The sequence below is a fragment of the Phaseolus vulgaris genome, chromosome 2, assembly GCF_051622355.1.
Source record: "Phaseolus vulgaris cultivar YP4 chromosome 2, ASM5162235v1, whole genome shotgun sequence".
NCBI classification, from domain to species: domain Eukaryota; kingdom Viridiplantae; phylum Streptophyta; class Magnoliopsida; order Fabales; family Fabaceae; genus Phaseolus; species Phaseolus vulgaris.
The window spans coordinates 22,522,876-22,542,419 of record NC_143499.1 but is presented as its reverse complement, the minus strand read 5'-3'; the positions used below and the strand labels follow the sequence as shown (position 1 = coordinate 22,542,419).

Below are 19,544 nucleotides of genomic sequence, written 5' to 3'. Positions count from 1 at the left end.
GAAGCAACTATGCACAACTACTGAATGAAGATATTTTCATGATGTGGTTAATCAAGAATAATGTACGCATTAATTGGCCTCATTACATAATGCAACACATCATCAAATGTCGGGATAACAAGATGCCTCTCCCATACGCAAATTTGATAACGAGGATCTTGCAGGTGTATGGCTTCGACTTGTCGAATGAACAAGCAATAATGCTAGGCTGGAATCATTACTTTGGCAAAAAAAGTATGACAAAATTAAATATATTCCAGGTCAATGGCATATGGCAACTTGGTAGACCTCACCATGCACACGAAGAAGATGATAAAGAGGATGAATTGCCAGCACAAGATGTTGAAGGTGGTCAACCTGAGGAGGCAAACCCTACTCAAAGGGAATTGTTAACTCAAATTTTGTCCAGCATACAAAACATGAATACCCGAATTGACAGGGTTGATCAAAGGATGGACAGAATTGAGGATACTCTGAGTGACATTCAACGTCATCAAGGCCATTGAGTGTTTTATCATTATGTTATTGTCATTGTTTTTTTTTCTTTCTAATTTTCATGTTGAACATTAATGAATTGTTATTGTTATTTTTTACGTTCACATTGTTATTGTTAATGTTATTGTTAAGGTTTTATGCTACTTTTCATGCTACTCATTTACATAATCATATTGTTTTTAATGCAACTTTTTTACCATCTTATTACTTCGACAACATTGGTTAAGTGTCATTAATGTCTGCTTATCACAACACGTCATCATCTAGTTGTACTGGTTGTAGTGTGCAAAAACGTGGTACTTTTACTGATGTGAATGTAACAACAACAATACATGATTCTTTGACATTCTTAGGAGCAACTTGAGCTGGTCATAAATGGCACTTTACTTAGAATTGGAACAATGTTCTAATTCAAGAACTCACAAAGACTTTGCACCAACCAAAACTCATATGGAAGTCCATATATTGTCAAATGGAATCAAACAACAAAGAATGGAAGAACACAAATTGAAAACTGGACAGAATTGAAATACTAAGCTACTGAACCGAACAGAATCAAAGAAACAAAGCTGGAAACACAAAATTAAACGGTAGAAAATGAAGGAAAACACTAGGAATTAAAACTGCCGAATGGAAATTGAAGAAAAGGAAGAAGAAACACTTATAGAAGGAGTGTGCTGGATTTTGAGACTTGGAAGAACACTTCACGCCACTTGGTTCCTTGATCCAAGATAAGTGATGGAGTGCCGCCACTTGAAGCTCACCATTACTCACAAGATAAGGCAAAGGAAGAAGAAGACTCAAGACTCACAATTTCTCTCCAAATTTGAGTATAGTCTCTCTACTATAAAATTCCAATCTCCAAAAATACAAAGAGAAGCACCTTATTTATAGCCTATGAGGTGCTGAAAATGCAAGCTAAATGAAACACAAATGCTGATGGAATTCGACGCCAACTACACAATGAAGGAAGTGTGACTTTCCTTCCTAGTTTGGCACCTCCTAACTCCTATCTACACTCCCCCTAACCTCCCTTACTACTTACACCTATTTATTACATCCGCACCCCTATTCTATAAAAGAAATAAGAAGAGCCATCTTATTATACTCTTGTCCCAAAGCTCTTGCCATGCTCCTAGTAATTCTTTGGGCTTGGACCTCTTGTTGGGCTTGGGCCCCTTGTTGGGCTTGGGCTTCATGGGCTTGAGCATCCTCTACTTGGTTTCCATCATACTCCCTGGGTTGGAGAGAATTCGTCCACGAATTTGGGAAACCTGCAGCAAAAGGAGTGAGATCAGTAATATTGAAAGAATTACTACCAAGATAAGTAGAGGGCATATCTAACTCAGGCATTATTATTAATCCTCTTGATGACTTGGAAAGGGCCATCACCACGAGGCATAAGTTTGGACTTCCTTAGAGAAGGAAATCTATCCTTTCTCAAGTGAAGCCAAACCCAATCACCGGGCTCAAAGATTAATGTCTTTCTCCTTTGGTTGGCAGTGTCAGCATACTTACCAACTTTCTTCTCAATTTGTAACTTGACACCTACTTAATATTTATGTTATATTCTAAATTTCTATTTTCTTTTTAAAATATATTCATTTTGCTATTCATAATGATGAAAATTATTATTAAAATTAATTTTATATATATTTGTGTATATATAACATAACATAATTTATAAAATCATTTATAATATTAAAATTATGTAAATAAATTAACTTAAATAAAAAGTAATTCTTAATTAATAAATGTTAAATAATATAATTATACTTTAATTTTAAATTATAATTAACTAAAATATGAAATAGGATTAATCATTATTTATTCTTTTTTTATATACAAGGGTAAAATTGTAATCTCACAAACTTTACTATTCAAAATAATTTATAATATTCTTACAACTATCACATCACTCACAATTTTCAATAAACTTTCCTCACACATCCACTATAACATACCCCAATCCAAACAACCTCAACTTTCGTCACACTTCTACTCCCACTCACCCTCAACTTTCCACTCCCCCACACCCTCTAATCCAAACACACCCTAAAGGGGCCAGTCCACTTGGGGGACAACTTGTTCTCCAACTGGTATGGGTGAGCCTTCCGCATTACCAGGTCAACGACTTGGAACTGTCGGGGCTTTAACTTGGAACTGTGTTTATGCTCCACCCTTCTTTTTACTGCCTTAGCTTTGATCATCGTCTCCTCTCTTACCTCATCCAGTAGATCCAGGTTCACCATTCTCTATTCATTAGAGTCTTCGGCCACAAAACTTTGAAACTGTGGTGAACTCTCCTGAATCTCTATTGGGATCATCGCATCTAACCCGTACACCAAGCTGAAAGGTGTCTCTCCAGTGGTGGACTGAGGTGTGGTGTGGTAAGCCCACACTATTCTAGGAACCTCTTCCGCCCAGGTCCCTTTAGCTTTCTCGAGCCTTCTCTTCAGACCCCTAAGCGGGACTCTGTTGGCGAACTCTACCTGCCCATTCGTCTGGGGGTGCTCAACTAACGCAAACACCTGCTTTATCCCGACCTCTGTATACAGCTTGCCCAGCTGCTGGCTTGCAAACTGTGTACCGTTGTCAGAGACCAGGCGCCTCGGCACGCCAAAACGACATATTATATTCTTCCATACGAAGTGTTGCACCTTGTGGGCTGTAATCTGCACCACCGGCTCAACCTCGATCCATTTCATGAAGTATTCGATGGCCACTACCAGATACTTCATCTGCCTTATCGCTAAAGGGAAGGGCCCCAGAATGTTGATTCCCCATGTGTGAAAAGGCCACGGGCTGTAAATCGACCTCAGCTCTTTTGGAGGCGCCTTATGCCAATCGGCGTGCTGTTGACACTAGTTGCACCGTTGGGTGTGCCTTACGCAAATCCCCACGGACTATCTTCTCTCATTATGGGCCAATAATAACCCGCACATACTACCTTTGATGCCAAAGAGCGTCCTCCCACATGGCTATCGCAAATCCCCTCATGGAGCTCTACCATTATACGTGTACACTGCTCTCCACTCACGCACACCAGGAATGGGTGAGTGAAACCGTGCCTGAACAGCTCCCCATCTAGAAGGGTGTACTTCGCATAATTTATTTTTATCTTCTTGCCCTCCTCAGGCTCCAATGGGAGTATCCCATCAGCCCGGTAACGCCTGTAGGGCGTCATCCATGTGTCCATTTTTTGAACTACACATACCTGCATAGGATCCCCCTCTCCCACCGAGACCGGATAGGCACTTACATTGGGCATCCTTAGCGTTTCCTGAGTCAACGACCGGTGACTCCTCGCCTTTTCCCTATCCGTATTGATCTGATGGACGCCCACCATATTATCAGCGACAAACGTTCGTGGTGTTTTGAGGGTATCCTGTATCACCGTCCTCTGCCTTCCCCCTTGCCCGAACTGGCCAACTTGGCGAGTAGGTCAGCACGGGCATTCTGCTCCCTTGGGACATGCACCAGCTCAAACACCGTGAACGCCTTTCTCAAGACTTGGACGTACCCCAGGTACGCGACCATTTGTGGGTCCTTAGCCTAGTACTCCCCGGTGACTTGACCCGTAACTAGTTGGGAATCACTCTTTACCAGCAGACTGCGTGCCCCCATCTCCTTGGCTAAGAGCATTCCAGCTATGAAGGTTTCATACTTCGCCTGGTTGTTGCTTGCCTTGAAAGCAAACCTCAGGGCCTGCTCAATCAACAGCCCGTTCGGCCCTTCCAAGATTACACCAGCTCCACTCCCCTACTGATTGGATGACCCATCTACTGAGAGTACCCATCTAAAGGTGACCTCCTCTTCCGGTCATGCATCTCCTGAGGAGAGTTCTACGACAAAATCCGCGTACACATGGCCTTTGATGGGGCCTCGGGGCTCATACTGAACGTCGAACTCTAAGAGCTCCACCGCCCAACACACCATTCTTCCTGCCACGTCTGGCTTCTGCAGCACCTTCTGGATAGGTAAGTCCACCATTACCACCACCGTAAAGCTCTGAAAGTAATGACAAAGCCTCCTGGCCGCGAACACCACGACCAAGGCTGCCTTCTCTAGGGCCTGGTACCTCACCTTTAGCCCTTGCAGTACCTTGCCCACAAAGTATATTGGTCTTTGCGTCTAGTCCTGCTCTTGAACAAGAACTTAGCTGATTGCCCGCTCCGTCACGACAAAATACAACCGGAGCGGCACGCCTAGCTGTGGCTTGCACATCACAGGAGGAGCGGCCAGATACTCCTTTAGTTTGAGGAATGCCTCCTCACACTCTACGGTCCACACTGTTGAACCAAGTGGTGTTCATGTTTTGAAGAATCCAAATCCTTTGAAGGATGTTGAAGCCTCTGCTATGCTTGATGTTGTTGTGCTGGTTTAAGCTTTGTTCTGGGGTAGTTTATTTGTTGTAATCCATCCTGTGATTAAATCTAAAGCATTAGCATTCTCAATCTTTGTGAAAGTAAAATGATTTCAAACTAAGTTAAAACAACCGATTGTTTTGTCGAAACAACCGATTGTTTATACTTAGGTGTTTTGAGAAAAAGATTGAAAACTGTTTTGAATGGTTGAACTGTTAAAGTACCAAAACAACCGATTGATTCGAGGAAACAACTGATTGTTTGTTTTGGGACCATAACAGAAAAACTGTTTTCTTGTTGATTGAGCTTTAAATGTTTTAACTGCTTACGCTCCAGTCATTAAATGCTTTGACCAATCTTTTAATGCAATTTAAGAGTTTGTTAAGATTTGATAACAAACTACATCTTTGAATAAATTAAAAAAAAACAGATTTGACAATTAAGAATTTTTGACAAAGTTTTTCTAAAGAGTTTTTCAAAGTGCTGAGATTGCCAAGAGTTTGTGATTGATCAAAGTGTTGGAATAGGATTCTGCTTGTATTGATTTCAGATTATCTTCTGTAACAAGTGTAATCCGTGTACTCTGTTGAACAATTTTGTTTCTGTGTTTGCTGAGATTGGCTGTGTGTTCTTGAGGTGTTCAAGATCAGTAATCTTAGTGTTGGCCAAGGAGAGTGTGTTTCTTGAGGTGTTCAAGGTCATTCTCTTGGTTGTGGTGTAAGTGATCAAGTAGTGATTGCTTAGTGGATTTCCTCAGGGTTCTGAGAAGACTGGATGTAGCTCTGGATTTGGAGTGAACCAGTATAAACCACTGTGTACAATTTCTCTATCCCTATCTCTTTAAATTCAGTTTTGTCAATTAATAACTGGTATAAAAAACCGATTGTTTCGGTAAAACAACTGATTGTTTTTCCAGTATTGTGCTTTTGCTTTATGTTTTGAAAAACTGAATCCTTAATCAAGGTTTTCTTGAAGTATTTTTCATTCCAAGCTTAAAAGTTTACTAAAATCTTTCTTAAACAATTCACCCCCTCTCGTTTAAGGCCATATATTCTAACACACACGAACAGGCTGTTTCTCCTCAAACATTGGAAGTAAGGGTGGCCCTTGTCCCCTCCAGCGGATACGAATCTGGACAGGGCGATCATCCGCCCTGTCAATCATCCTCTGGTAGGTGGCTCCTGCATTCTTTAGACCGAACGACATCACTGTATAACAGTAACAGGATGTCTCGGTCATAAACGTCGTTTTGCACTCGTCTCTGGGGTGCATCTTGATCTGATTATACCCTGAGAACGCGTCCAGGAAACTGAGCATCCTACAACCTGAGGTGTTGTCCACCAAAGCGTCAATACTGGGTAGGGGGTACGAGTCCTTAGGGCACGCCTTGTTGAGGTCACTGAAGTCTGCGCACATCCTCCATTTCCCATTGGCCTTATTTACTAAGACCACGTTCGCCAACCACTCAGGGTATTGAATTTCCCTGATGTGGCCAGCGTTCAACAACTTCTTCGTCTCTTCCTGGACGACCAGACGTCTCTCTTCGTTGAACTTCCTTCTTCTCTGGCGGACGGGCCTGACCTTAGGATCCATAGTGAGGCGATGGCACAAGAAGTCCAGGTCTATTCCTGGCATGTCCGAGGCAAACCATGCGAAAGCATCTAGGTGACGTGCTATCACCTCAGCCACTCGATCTTGCTCTGCTTGGTCCAATGACTTACCCAGTTTAAACGTCTTGCCGCCAATCGGCCTTTCCACCACGTTCCCAACTGGCTCGGATTTCCTTTCCCGAGCGTTTTCTGCACGAGCAACTCCTGCGCGATCATCTTTGATAAGCGGGCGCTCCACCACCATGAACACCCCCCTCTTGGCTTTGAGACTGTTCTCATAGCATCTCTTAGCCTCCTGTTGGTCGGACTTAATCACTATCACCTTCCCACTCAAGTCTGACAACTTCATCTTCATGTGGCGTGTCGACGCCACCGCCCTTAACTTGTTCAAAGCTGGTCTTCCCAACAAGACATTATAGGCTGAGTGTGCATTAACCACTAGATACCTTATATTCTCTATGCGGGATGTGAAGCCATCTGTAAAGGTGGTCCTCAGCTCCAAATACCCCCGCAGTTCCACCTGATCTCCCGCAAATCCGTACAAACACCCTGTATAAGGACTGAGCTAGTCAGGAGACAGTTGCAACTTGTTAAAGGTGGACCAGAACATTACATCAGCTGAACTGCCCTGGTCCATTAACACCCTGTTCACCTTCCTCCCTGCGGTTACCACCGAAATCACCACAGGGTCGTTATCATGTGGAATGACGTCGCGAAGGTCGGCCTTCGTAAAAGCAAGGTCAATGTCGAGCACGTCATCCACCACCTGCACTTCTACCAACATCACCGAACGTGTATACCTCTTGCGCTGAGAGGCAGTACATCCACCTCTTAAGAATCCATCTGAGATCGTATGGATCTCCCCATGAACAGGCATCTCATGCCCCTGATCTTCTCCTGACGTTGTTGAGGTCCCAGTCCCCTATGACTCTGCCAAATAGTCATTCAGAAACCCACTCTTCACCAACACATCCAACTGATGCCCCAACGCCAAGCAGCTGCGTATGGGGTGACCGAATGCCTAGTGAAACTCGCACCATGCATACTTGTGGGGTCTCAGCACCTTGTCAGTCTTCATTGGGATCTTCATCCTTTCTACTATGTCGGGCATGGCTATGAGATCCTTCGGCTCCACCACGAAACTGTGCCTCACAGGCTTATCCTCCCTCGCTCGTCCCTTAGCCTGGGGCTTTCTAGACTCATAAGGTTGCTTCCTCCCCTGGCTCTTCTTGCCCATTGCAGCTTCATGCACCCTCATGGGCTGCGCACGCGCCGGTGCACGTGGGTACGTGGGGAAAACATACGCGCGCTTTTCATTCACTTCACCTTCTGTTGTGATGTGCACCACCGCACGACGCCTGATCTCAGCAAAGGTCTTGGGGCGACTCCTGATGAGGGATTCACTGAAAGGGCCAGGACAAATCCCTTTCTGAAACACATGAACCATCATTGTCTCATCCTTGGTGGCGACCTTCACCACCTGCGCCCCGAAACAATTCACGAACTTCTTCAACATCTCCCTCTGATACTGCAGGATGTCAAAGAGGTCGTAAGAATTGAGTGGAGAAGCGCGGTTCGCGATATACTGCTCCCTGAACAATTGCGACAGCTGTGCAAATGAAGTCATGTGGTCGTCTGGGAGACTGAAGAATCAGTCCATTGTCGTCCCTACCAACGTGCTCATGAACAGCTTGCACCTCACGGCGTCAAAACTGCCAACCAGCATCATCTGCGTATGAAACACATTGAGATGAGCCTCTGGATCTTCCAAACCAGTAAACGTAGCTTTCAGCCCTACGAACGTGGATGGTATCACCGCATCCATGATCGCCTGCGAGAAGGGCATGGGGAACTCTCTGGGAGGCGTAACGCATTCTTGGTCCTCTGTTTCGCAACTCCCAGCCTGGTTTCGCAACCCACGACGCAACTCCTCATTTCTTTCCTGCGACGCCGCCAGGTCCATCTGGATACGCTCCTGTTCAACCCTTGACGCCGCCATCGCCTCCTGCCCTACATTATCTCCATAACTTGCTACAGAGTCAATCCTTTACTTCCAACTGGTGCAGTGGAGCTTTGCCTTGTATTCCTCATTCTTTGAACGTTTCTTGATGGATCTTGAACTGTTTTGATGATTCTTCGAACTTTCTTGATGAATCTTGAACTTTCTTGTTGAATCTTGAACTTTCTTGATGAATCTTCGAACTTTCTCGATGAATCTTGAACTTTCTTGCGATTGGGACATGTGTTTTAGAACGTGCCCCACGGTGGGTGCCAAATGTTCCCGTCGGTTGACCTAACGTCTTCGTGCGTTTCTGTTGACTTCGCTTCTAAGAACCCTTCGCTCCCACGTTCCCTTCCTCGGTGGAATCACCTGAAAACACAAAAACAAAGGGCACCCTCGCGGCTGTTTGCACTCCAACGATCAAGTCAATATCTTGGGTAATGAACACCAAACTCTAACTCTGAGATCACTGTGTGTTCTCTCTCCCTCTGTTTCTCTCTCAGAAATGCATAACTTGCACTAATGAAAACGTAGAGTATTCTGTAGAAATGTCCAAACGTACCTGGTTATGTCTATTGTCAACCTTATATACCTTTGGTGTCATTGCCCTTTTGTTTAGCTGTGATTTAAGCATTTTGTAGGTGCGTCTTAGCGACACTAACACCCAGACTTAGGGTCATCCAGTGTGTAAGACGGCCCTACCGAAATGCAACTGGCACGGGATGACTGCTTGGATGCCAACTCATGCACCAATCTCTGAGTCATCCGCCCTAGGAGTTCCCTGCCATACTCACGTGCCATGCATGCATATCATCCTCTGGGACGTGACCCTTGCGGGTCGTCTCTGTCCCAGTGGCTCTCTAACGGTGGTGCGTACTGTCGCGTCCCTACACCCCATGCACGGGTCCCTCGTGATCTGGGGCTCTCCCTACTGGTAACTGGGGTGTGGCTTGAAAATCACCTTTCTTTGTCCATCTTCACTGTTGAGGTGTCGAGGCCCGAGGCCTCCACGCCCTGCCTCGGTGTCGCCCCCTCCACGACCGCCCTTACCCGTGTGCCTAAGGAGACTCCTTCCTGTCCGGCTGTACTTTCAAGGGTTCCACCTTCGAGGTCCCATCATGTTGACTTTAGTCAACGCCCGAGGACCGGACGGTACAATTACTATATAAAGTATACTTAATGTGTTATTATGTGTAATAGTCTCTTCTAATAAATTTTCTTTCTTTATATTTTTAATATTTTTTGGGTAATATCTTTAGTTTTTTTAATCCAAATTGTTCTTTATTAAAATGGTAATTATTATGCTTTGTTTAGATTGGGAAGTGGAAAGTTGAATGTGTGAGGAAATGAAAGTGTGAAGATTTGAGAAGAAAGTTGAGGGTGTTTGAATTGGAGTATGTTAAAGTGGATGTGTGAGAAAAGTTTATTGAAATATGTGAGTGATGTGATGGTGATAAAGATATTTTGAATTATGTAAATTGTAGATTACAAATTTACCTTGTGCATAGAAAATAAAAAAATAAATAATAATTAATTTTGTGCACATTTAGTTAATTAAAATAATTTAAAATTTCAATTATAAATAAAATAATAAAATAATGTAGAATTAAAATAAATAAATAAATAAAATTTTAAATTTAAATATAATTATATAATTATATAATTTTTCATTTTATTAACTTAAATTAATTTTGTTAATTAAATTAATGTGTTTAAATAATTTTAATATTAAAAGGTTAATATATTTTAAAAGCAAATCAGTATTTAAAATTTGGCTGACAAAATTTTGGTGTATCTTTAAAATTTAAAAATATTATGATATATAAATTAATAATATTATGAAATTTAATTATCTATTATTTAAAAAATACAATTTAATGTATTCATAAAAACCACATTATCATATTAAATAAAAATATCATTACATAAAGTTACAATTAATAATAATTTTAATGTTAATTGTAGTAGTGAAGTAGTACCCTGACCCTTCCTTATCTTCATTTTGTTTCCTTTCTCTACTTTTTATTATTGATCCCTCTTTCCCAATGAAATATATCATTTCCTAGACAAATAAAACTATTTACATTCTCAACCAGCAAAACTATTCACATTCTCAACCAGCAAAACTATTTGCATTCTCACATGTGGTGTTGCTCCATTTCTTCATTTAATTTGATGCTTCCATTGGTTGGCGTTGCCTCAAACCGATAACCATTTATGTTCTTCTTTACTCTTCCAACGTTGCCTTCCATCTAAAATTATTATTAAAAGATTGTCTGGTTCTTTCATATTTATCTAACAATTTTGGATTTGTTGTGCTGGAAAAAACCGAGGATATAATTAAAAAAGAGTAAAGAAAGATCTTTACGTCAATCGTGTGTAGGAAGCAAACCACACAGGGATGAAGAAGAAGAGTCTTTGAGAGTGGAACCCACAAAACAAAAATCAATTATGTTCCATCTTCTCGACCATCTATAATCGATTATCAACTAAAAAAATATATAACTAATTATTAATTCTATGTATTACGAGTAATTGATTATTATTTACTGATTCCAAATTTCAACATTGTTCGAAGTTTGAATATTTCCATCAATCTTTAATCTTCATTCAAGTAGTGTAAAAAAATAATGAAGCAATAAAGTAAAAAATTATTAATCTATTGACTTTATTCAACTTTTTGCAACAAAAAAATAGTTCTTTCATTTTATTCACAATTTGAACTTTTCTATCAATGTTTAATTCACAACAACTTTAACAAAAAGCAACAATTTTTTTTTTCAAAATATATTTAGATAATAAAATTGATTATATATGATATTTTCAATTATAATTTCATCTGTTTCAGCATTGATGGATGTTGTTGTATTAGCAAATTTGATTAGTCCTTCCTTATGTGAAAAATTATTTTCTCATTAATATAATATTATATTAATTTAATTTTATATACCTTATTCATTTATAGAAAAAGAAGAGAATTCAAAGAAAAGTTATACACATTATCATCATATATGGAAACATCTTTATCTCAGACAAACGACCCAACCAAAACTACATAACATGACGCGAACATAACATTATTTGGTCTCTCGACAAGACAGATCAGTCACTAAGTCAAATGTCTTAATGTTATTTCATTCGTCTCTCGATGTAGTAAGTTATAATTGCAATGAGATTAATTTCAAGTAAAACCCTAAGACATTAGAAAAATATTGGCCTTAAATGAGCTTGAAATATTCTATTCCCATAGAAAATAACTCATGAGAAAATTATAAATAGATGAAAGTTTTTAAGGTAAAAGGTAATGAATGTGTTAACTCTAAACTCATAAGAATATAAAGTAAAAATAAAAATTTATCTCAAAATAATTTATTAAATAAATTTTACTATTATATATTAAGTCTATTGTGTGAGTTAAAAAATAATTTAGTTTTATATAATTCTTATATGAATATAAATTAATACGTGTTCATTTTGATATATTTTTAAATGTTTATCTCTTTTACCAAGGTTTTTTTTTATGAGAAGCAATTTAGAAATACAATTATTTTAATAATTTCAGAAACATAGATTAAAAATCATAATAAATTATTACTAGAAATGTATATTTTTTAAAAAAGTTTAAATACTTTCGATGAATAAATTATTATTACTATAATTATTAATAATTATTTGCGATGAAGAACTGTTGGAGAGACACGAGGGCGTGATGATGATCTTATGGATAAATCAAACCTAACTAACGATAGAGAGAGAGAGTTGGTCTTCTTGCAGTATAAATAAGGCCCGAGCGCGTTAATTGCCTTTTCATCCCAATCAGAGAAAAGTTAGGGTTCGTGACTTTCCCTTTTCTTTCGATTCTTTCGTTCGGAATCAGCAGCATCATCATCATCGTCTACGTATCATCATGTCATCGGCGAGGAAGATCACCCTGAAGAGTTCGGACGGGGAGGCGTTCGAGGTGGACGAGGCGGTGGCGTTGGAGTCGCAGACGATAAAGCATATGATTGAGGACGACTGCGCCGACAGCGGCATCCCTCTCCCCAACGTCACCAGCAAGATCCTCGCCAAAGTTATCGAGTACTGCAAAAAACACGTCGACGCCGCCAATCCCGACGACAAACCCTCTGAGGAAGATCTCAAGGCCTGGGACGCGGATTTCGTCAAGGTCGATCAGGCCACGCTCTTTGATCTCATCCTGGTCAGTTCTTCTCTTTCAAAACCTTTTCAATTTTATGCCTCGAATTTTACTAATTATATTGCAAATGATACTAGATAGTCTCTTCAATGTTGAAAAATCTCGCAAATTAGTCTCTGTATGTTTGTGTGTATGTTACTAAAATATATCACATCTCGCTAATGGTATCTGTATGTATGTTAGCAAAATATATCAATGTAAAGACTAAATTGATTGGTATTTAATACTCGGGAGGCTGTTTATGCAATTTTATTATTTGATTATTTAGGAACTAGGCTAATACTTAGTTAACTAATTGATTATTTATTCTTCTCGTTTATGCGCTATGGTGTTCTGTCATTTACGGAGCTGCTGTTTAATGATTCGGAATGTCTGTGATCCGTGGTGATATTAGTTGGTTCCTCGAGTTGTGTGTAATTGTAAACTGGATATTGTGCCAATCATGTGACCAGATATTTTCAATTGACCGTATCTGAGATTCTAGATGATTTTTGTGGTTGGTTGAGTTTGATGAGCTGTTAGGGTTGCTCTTTTTTTTTTCTTTTTGTGTTGGTTCATTTGAAAAAACATGGTTTATTTACATATAAGCGTGTAAGTTTGTCTAATTCTTTAGTTATCTCTTAAACTCTTGCGAGTTTACTATATTAGGTAGAGAAAACTGAGTTAACTCATTATCAAACCCTTTTCTGATTAAACTTGGGTTGACTTATGTGAACTTGCTTAAACTCTCCCTTCATCAGTCAACGAGATTCTGCATAACATAACTTCAGTAAAGCATTATTAGAGAACCAAATTTGTGTTTGTAATTAAAGTCTGAACTCTTAGAGTCTCATTGCTGGCATTCATTATTCCTTAGGATTGTGTTCTCTACACATTAAATTTTGGGAATTTTCAATGTGATTCATTCAATGTTGTAGTTCGTTGTGCATGACTTCATATTCATCTGTAAATTTTTCATCAATGTCTGAGGTCTCCTGCATTTATGTCTAAAGTGAAGATCACTTTAGAGAAATAAAATCAATTCCTTTTAATGGTTTGGAAATTGCAATGTCATTCACCCAAAACCGTCCTGCTTCACTTTCAACTTTCCTTAAGTGGGCATGTGCTTTTTCAAGCTGCTCAATAACCTCTACCCCTAATTCTTCGGAGTTGAATAGTTCTCCAGATTTCCTGTTTTTTTTGTTTATTTAATAAATCACTTCATGTGGACTCTCTTTCCATTCGTTTCATTCATTTGGCTGTCACTCAATTCCTTTTGGGAAATTTCCCATTTTTATGTGTAATAAGCTTATCCTTTTTTTTCTATCAAAAGTTATTAACTTTCTAATTTAGAATTGCTATTACATTTCCTCATTTTCCATGTTTGGGAAGGATTGCCTTATGTACTCCATTTATTTACATTTGAAGTCTTGGAATTCCTACTACTTTTCCTCATTTTCTATGTTTGGATAATTTGTGCAATGGAAAACTTGTTTGGTCTATATAAGCTCCTAGAAGGGAAGAAAAATTGAAATAAACTTCTTTACAAGTTAAAATTAACATGTGCAGAAGATTACGTGAATAAGTTAATTTTAGCTTTTGGAAAAGTTAGTTTTGTTTTAAAATTTTAATCTCATAGAAGGAGTTTGTGAAGAATCTCATCCCAATTTATAGTCTGTTTATTCAACAGGCTAAGTCTTACGTATTATTAATGAGAGAATTTTGCTTTTAGGCTGCGAACTACCTGAACATCAAGAGCCTGCTGGATCTTACATGCCAGACTGTAGCAGACATGATCAAGGGGAAGACTCCAGAGGAAATTCGCAAGACCTTTAACATTAAGAATGACTTCACCCCTGAGGAAGAAGAGGAAGTTCGTCGGGAAAATCAATGGGCCTTTGAATGATTTTGTTGAGGTCATAAAATCTGAATCAAAGATCTGCCTTGTGGTTTTATGCTATGCTTGTCTGTTTTTCAAAGATCTTCCTTGTAGATTTACCTATGCTATATACTTGTTTGTTTTCTATTTCAGACTATTTTTGTTGACTGCGTTCGCGAGTCAGAATTATCTTCCTTCATGAACGTTAAGAGCGCTTGAATTGTAAGTAATAGTTATGATGAGGGGAAGCGATTATTCTGACACGAAGGTTATTGAGTTCAATAATCTTTGGCTCCTAAATTATCATCCCGTATTGGTAATAAGTGTAAGCACCTAAATGAGTGCTAAGACCACTGTATGCTTACTAATGTAAAGGTGTTGCAGCTAAGCAAGATTTGGAGACACCATTTCATGATCGACTTTTCTAAGAAGGTTCTTAGACTGCTATCACAGAACATTCCGAATATCATGTCGGAATTATATTCTTGATAACTGCATTCAAAATCTAGAGCGTACTGGAGATGAATTTATATATATACACTAACATGGAAGAACTGATATTCACCTTTTTATAGTTCTTTTAGAGGAGGGGTTTAATCGGAGAAAGGAATAAAGTATTCTGCTAAACTGCACTGTTTGTCAAACTAAAAACAGGATTTCAGTTTTTAACTATAGAGAATATGTTTTAGAATATGTTTTGAAAAAAAATACTATGAATTATACAATTAAGAAGATTATTCATTTAGAAGATTCATTTGGATTTGGAGATACGTTTTAGATTAAACAATTTAAAATATATTTTAAAAAACATTAATTAAGAATCACTATACTTATATAACCATTTCATTTGAATTATTTTAATTTTGCTGAATAGGTTATATATACTAAAGTGTTAAAATAAAATATCTATCACATTTTTCCATAAAATTGGAGTATAAGGTATTCTTCCTCGTGATCTCTGTAGAGATTATGGATTTTATAGAGGATCTATATTTCTTAAGAGTGTCTATGATAAGGACTACGTTTATAAAAATAACATAATTCAAAAGATTTTTTTAATCCAAAGATACATTATCTCTGTACAATTCAAATATGTATCTATTGCATGTTTCTCCATAAAAACATCTCAAGATTATAGAGGTACCACGTGAGATCAAGTGTAACTTGTTATGTTTGTTGGTTTGGTTGTTTGCTATCAATTCCTATAGATGGGAATTGCAAATATTCTTCCTTCATTATAATTCATGCACGAAATTCATGTTCTTGTAATTTTTGTGTATTGGTTTGACGTCTAAATCATTTTTTCCTCTTTCCTCTGTTTAGGGTTTAACTAAAAGATTATATTAGTCACTTATCTTTACCATAGACACTTGTATTAAATAAATTTTTTTTTATCTTTTAGACTATCACGTGACACGGTAGTACTAGATGATCCCTTTTCTAGACACTCTTTCATAACAACCATAAAATTATTCTAGGATCCCCATCGTATCAAGGTCGTGCACAACTTGATGGTAAGCATCCACAATCGGAACCTGGATAAAAGCACTCCCTACTAGATGAGTTTCGCGTTTGACCCTAAATCACGGTGTTGGATTTGCTATTAACATGAAGAGGAAGAAGATGAAGAGTGTTGTGAATTTATTTATTTGTTTATTAAACATAAAATGAAAATTTCATTATTTCTATGGAGGTGTGAAAAAAACTATGGAGATGCAAGAAAAATAAGTCTTTACAGTGCAGCTTTTTTCAGTAAATCAGGCCCGGTATTAACAGCGTAAAACGAATGTAATTGTTAACAAACACACCCAACTGCCTTTGGCGTAAATTTAAAAATTCAAATAAATTCATATTTCTAACATCCCTTGGGGAATCATTTCGAAAAATCCATAATGTATGTTCAGCACAAGCGACCGTAAACTTCGACAAGATTATAAGCTTAATCATAAATCCAAAACCTCAATACAAAATTGGGATTTCTGTGAGTAACCGTATGCATGCCCCAAGTGACACTTGCATCTATATGAAACTGGGATACTACATGATTGTTGAGTGAGTAGATCTCTCGACCGACAAAATTCCCAACAGCTTATATAAAAGAATGTGAATTGAATTCTCACAATACTTGTTCAAGGGTTTCTCTGATAATCTAGCTAGTACTTTCTTTGTGATCTACTGACCGGCTTAAATCTCCACTTGGCAACCTGAATCTATGAGCTAGTTCATCCATCATCGTATTTACTTCTTCAATTCCCTCTTGGTCTTTATTGGACACTCTGAAATTGTGAACTATATTTTTCAAGTCCAAAAGAGTGCTTCCAGGTATTATCCCTAACCTTCTTTCTTTCATCAGTTTTTGCACTCCAGAAACATTCTCCCATTGAGCAGAAACGGCATAAATGATCAGTAGAAACTGGTAACAAACCAGGTTCTTAGGATCCATGTTAACAAGAAGCTTAGCAATTCGTTCCCCCAAGTACACATCCCTCTTGAAACGACACAAACCAAGCAAACTTGCCCATAACAATGTCTCACATGACATATGCCCATCAAATTTTGCCATGCTTCGCAGAAACTCTTCTGCCTCATCAACAAGCCCCACATTTGCAAGAAGGTTTGCCATGCACCAAAAATGAGCATAATTTGGCTTCACACCAAACACTTCAGTCATCTTTTTGAAGTAAGACCTGCCCTCAGCCAACAGCTCCGCCCGAGCACAGGCACAGAGAATGCCAATGAAGGTTACTTCATCCGGGAGCAACCTCAAACTCTCTTCCCTGTCATTTCCATCTATCCCAACCATCTCGCCAAACAGGCTCAGTCCATCTTCAGGACTCCCCTGAATGCAGCTCCCTAAGATCATTGCATTCCATGAAATCAAATTTCTTTCGGTCATCCTGTCAAACACTGTCCGCGCAACCTCCACCCTCCTGCACTTAGAGTACATATCAATCAAAGCCGTATCTAGAATCAAACTTGACCTCACGAACATCTTGACAATGCTCCCATGAACTGATCTCCCTTCCTTGAGTCTACCCGACCGACCACACGCTGTAGCCAGACAGACCATAGTCCTAGCATTACCCCTCATTCCCAACCTACCCATTGTGCGAAACAACTTCATTGCATAACCAGGGTTTCTACCCTTCAAATACCCACTAATCATTACGTTCCAGGTAACCAAATTCCTGTCAGGCATTTGATCAAACAGTCGGTGTGCAGCATTCAACTCCCCAACCATCATATGGCCATCGATGATCGAGTTCCACGAGACCAAATCCCTTGTCAGCATTCCATCAAACAACACCCTAGCAAGCTGAACACCCCCACAACAAGCATACATGTGAATCAAAGAGTTCTGGACAGGCAACACAGAGTCAACACCATTCTTGGTGGCCTGCGCATGGCACTCTTTCCCAGAATCAACGCAACCCGTCCTCGCACAAGAGCCAACGAGTGGAACAAAGGTATAACTATTCGGAAAGAACCCACGCATCAAAGAGCGGAAGTAAAATATAACAGTTTGATGAGGTGCATCGCTATCACAATAGGCGTGGATCACGGTGTTGACGCAGAAGGTGTCGGAGGAGTTAATGTGGCGAAAGATCAAAAGGGTGTAAGCGACGTCGCATAAGCGGGAGGCACGGCTCAAAACGGTGCGTGCCAAGAAGGGGTTGCGGAAGAGGCTTGAAGTGACGAGGAGGGCTTGGATTTGAAGGAGGTGACGGGCACTTCGGCACGAGTTTCGAAGAAGCGTTTCGAATTGTGAGAAGAGGGAAAATCTTGGGTTTTGTGCTTCAGTGAGCGAAGAAGATGAAGTGCGAGTGGTGGTGGTGATGGGGCGCGTGAGCAAGGTGCTTCGGAATGGGAACCGTTGGCGCGTGGAGACTCTGGCCATTCATTTGGAGGTTGGGTTTCACAGTTATTCTCTGATGCGGAGAGCTTAATCGCCATTGACGGCGAACATGCCTCTCTTCTCAGCTCGCGCTCTTCTGTGGCGAGACCACTGCGTGCCTTGTGTTGTGTTCACGATGCAAACACTAAACGGTGCGTTTCACCCACCATACCACACACACTGTTCTTAGGTATCACATTAACCTTTCCCTGCTTTCTTGTTAAATTAAACATGTTATGACACATTTTGTAACTTTTAAAATATTTCTCATTACAAAAAACTTTAAAGTAATTAGTGTAAAAAATTATATAGTATAAGAAGTATGGAAATAATTTAGAAAAAATATATACAAAAGCTTTTAAAAATGAACTTATTATATATGAAGATGTGAAAACACTAATTTCATTTTTTCTTCTTATTTTTATGAATAAATTTGTGAAAAATATTTAATGATGGTATAAAATTATTTATAATCTTGATATATTTTTTACTAATTGAAAAAAAATAAGAAAAAGTAATATTTAGTTGATTTTATCAGTTTAGGTCAAATCTAAATGTTTTGAAAAGTATTTTTGGTTTAAAGAAGAATCAAAAGCTTTGAGGAGTTAGAAAATAATATGTAAAAGTGATATATTTTAAATGACATCTAAATATTTTATTATTAAAACGAAAGATTATTAAATAGAAAATTCAATGTTCATGTTTCATTTTAAAAGAATCACCATCTTTGTAGAAGTTTTTTTTTCTTTCTTTGTTTTTTCTGTAAGATTTTAACCTTTCCACTCATCAAATCAATGATTGGAGTTTGTCATTGGACTCTTGGCAACGAACTTTATGCCAGATCAAAATCTCAGATAGAGTAAGTTTATTTTATTCTTTTTTCTTTGAGTTAGTTTTGATCTCATTAGGTTTGTCTTTAGTAGGCTTGTATGTGATGTTTTTATCTTCATAAACAATTTTAGGATTTAGAGCTCTTAGTGAGCATCTGCTGAAGTTTAGGTAAGCGAAGCCAATTTTATTCTTTTCAATAGAACCTTAGATTAGAAGATTCGAATGTGGGGGTGACGTGGTCACCAATTTTAATTTTTTTTGCATGATTGTTTATTTTTTTGTATATTA

General features: G+C 38.8%; 3 protein-coding genes across 4 annotated transcripts; 1 reads left to right on the top strand and 2 right to left on the bottom strand.

Annotated features, from left to right (window-relative positions):
* Nucleotides 1-5,915: 5,915 nt before the first annotated feature.
* On the bottom strand, nt 5,916-7,349 carry LOC137809204 (uncharacterized). Its single transcript, XM_068610340.2, has 2 exons — nt 7,086-7,349; nt 5,916-6,992 (listed from the first exon to the last, which is right to left on the bottom strand). Exons 1-2 carry the CDS (start codon nt 7,347-7,349, stop codon nt 5,916-5,918), a joined length of 1,341 nt encoding a protein of 446 aa, XP_068466441.2.
* A 4,812-nt stretch (nt 7,350-12,161) lies between these two features.
* On the top strand, nt 12,162-14,937 carry LOC137810939 (SKP1-like protein 1B). Of its 2 annotated transcripts, XM_068612444.2 has the most exons (3): nt 12,183-12,675; nt 14,384-14,567; nt 14,684-14,937. In XM_068612444.2, exons 1-2 carry the CDS (start codon nt 12,382-12,384, stop codon nt 14,555-14,557), a joined length of 468 nt encoding a protein of 155 aa, XP_068468545.1. In that variant the 5' UTR covers nt 12,183-12,381; the 3' UTR covers nt 14,558-14,567; nt 14,684-14,937. The 2 variants fall into 2 exon arrangements, with proteins under 2 accessions (XP_068468544.1, XP_068468545.1); XM_068612443.2 differs by having other exon boundaries at nt 12,162-12,675; nt 14,384-14,937.
* Nucleotides 14,938-16,382: 1,445 nt separating this feature from the next.
* On the bottom strand, nt 16,383-18,642 carry LOC137810938 (Pentatricopeptide repeat (PPR) superfamily protein). The gene has a single exon (XM_068612442.2). The coding sequence runs from the start codon at nt 18,426-18,428 to the stop codon at nt 16,680-16,682; it is 1,749 nt and encodes a 582-aa protein (XP_068468543.2). The 5' UTR covers nt 18,429-18,642; the 3' UTR covers nt 16,383-16,679.
* Nucleotides 18,643-19,544: the final 902 nt, after the last annotated feature.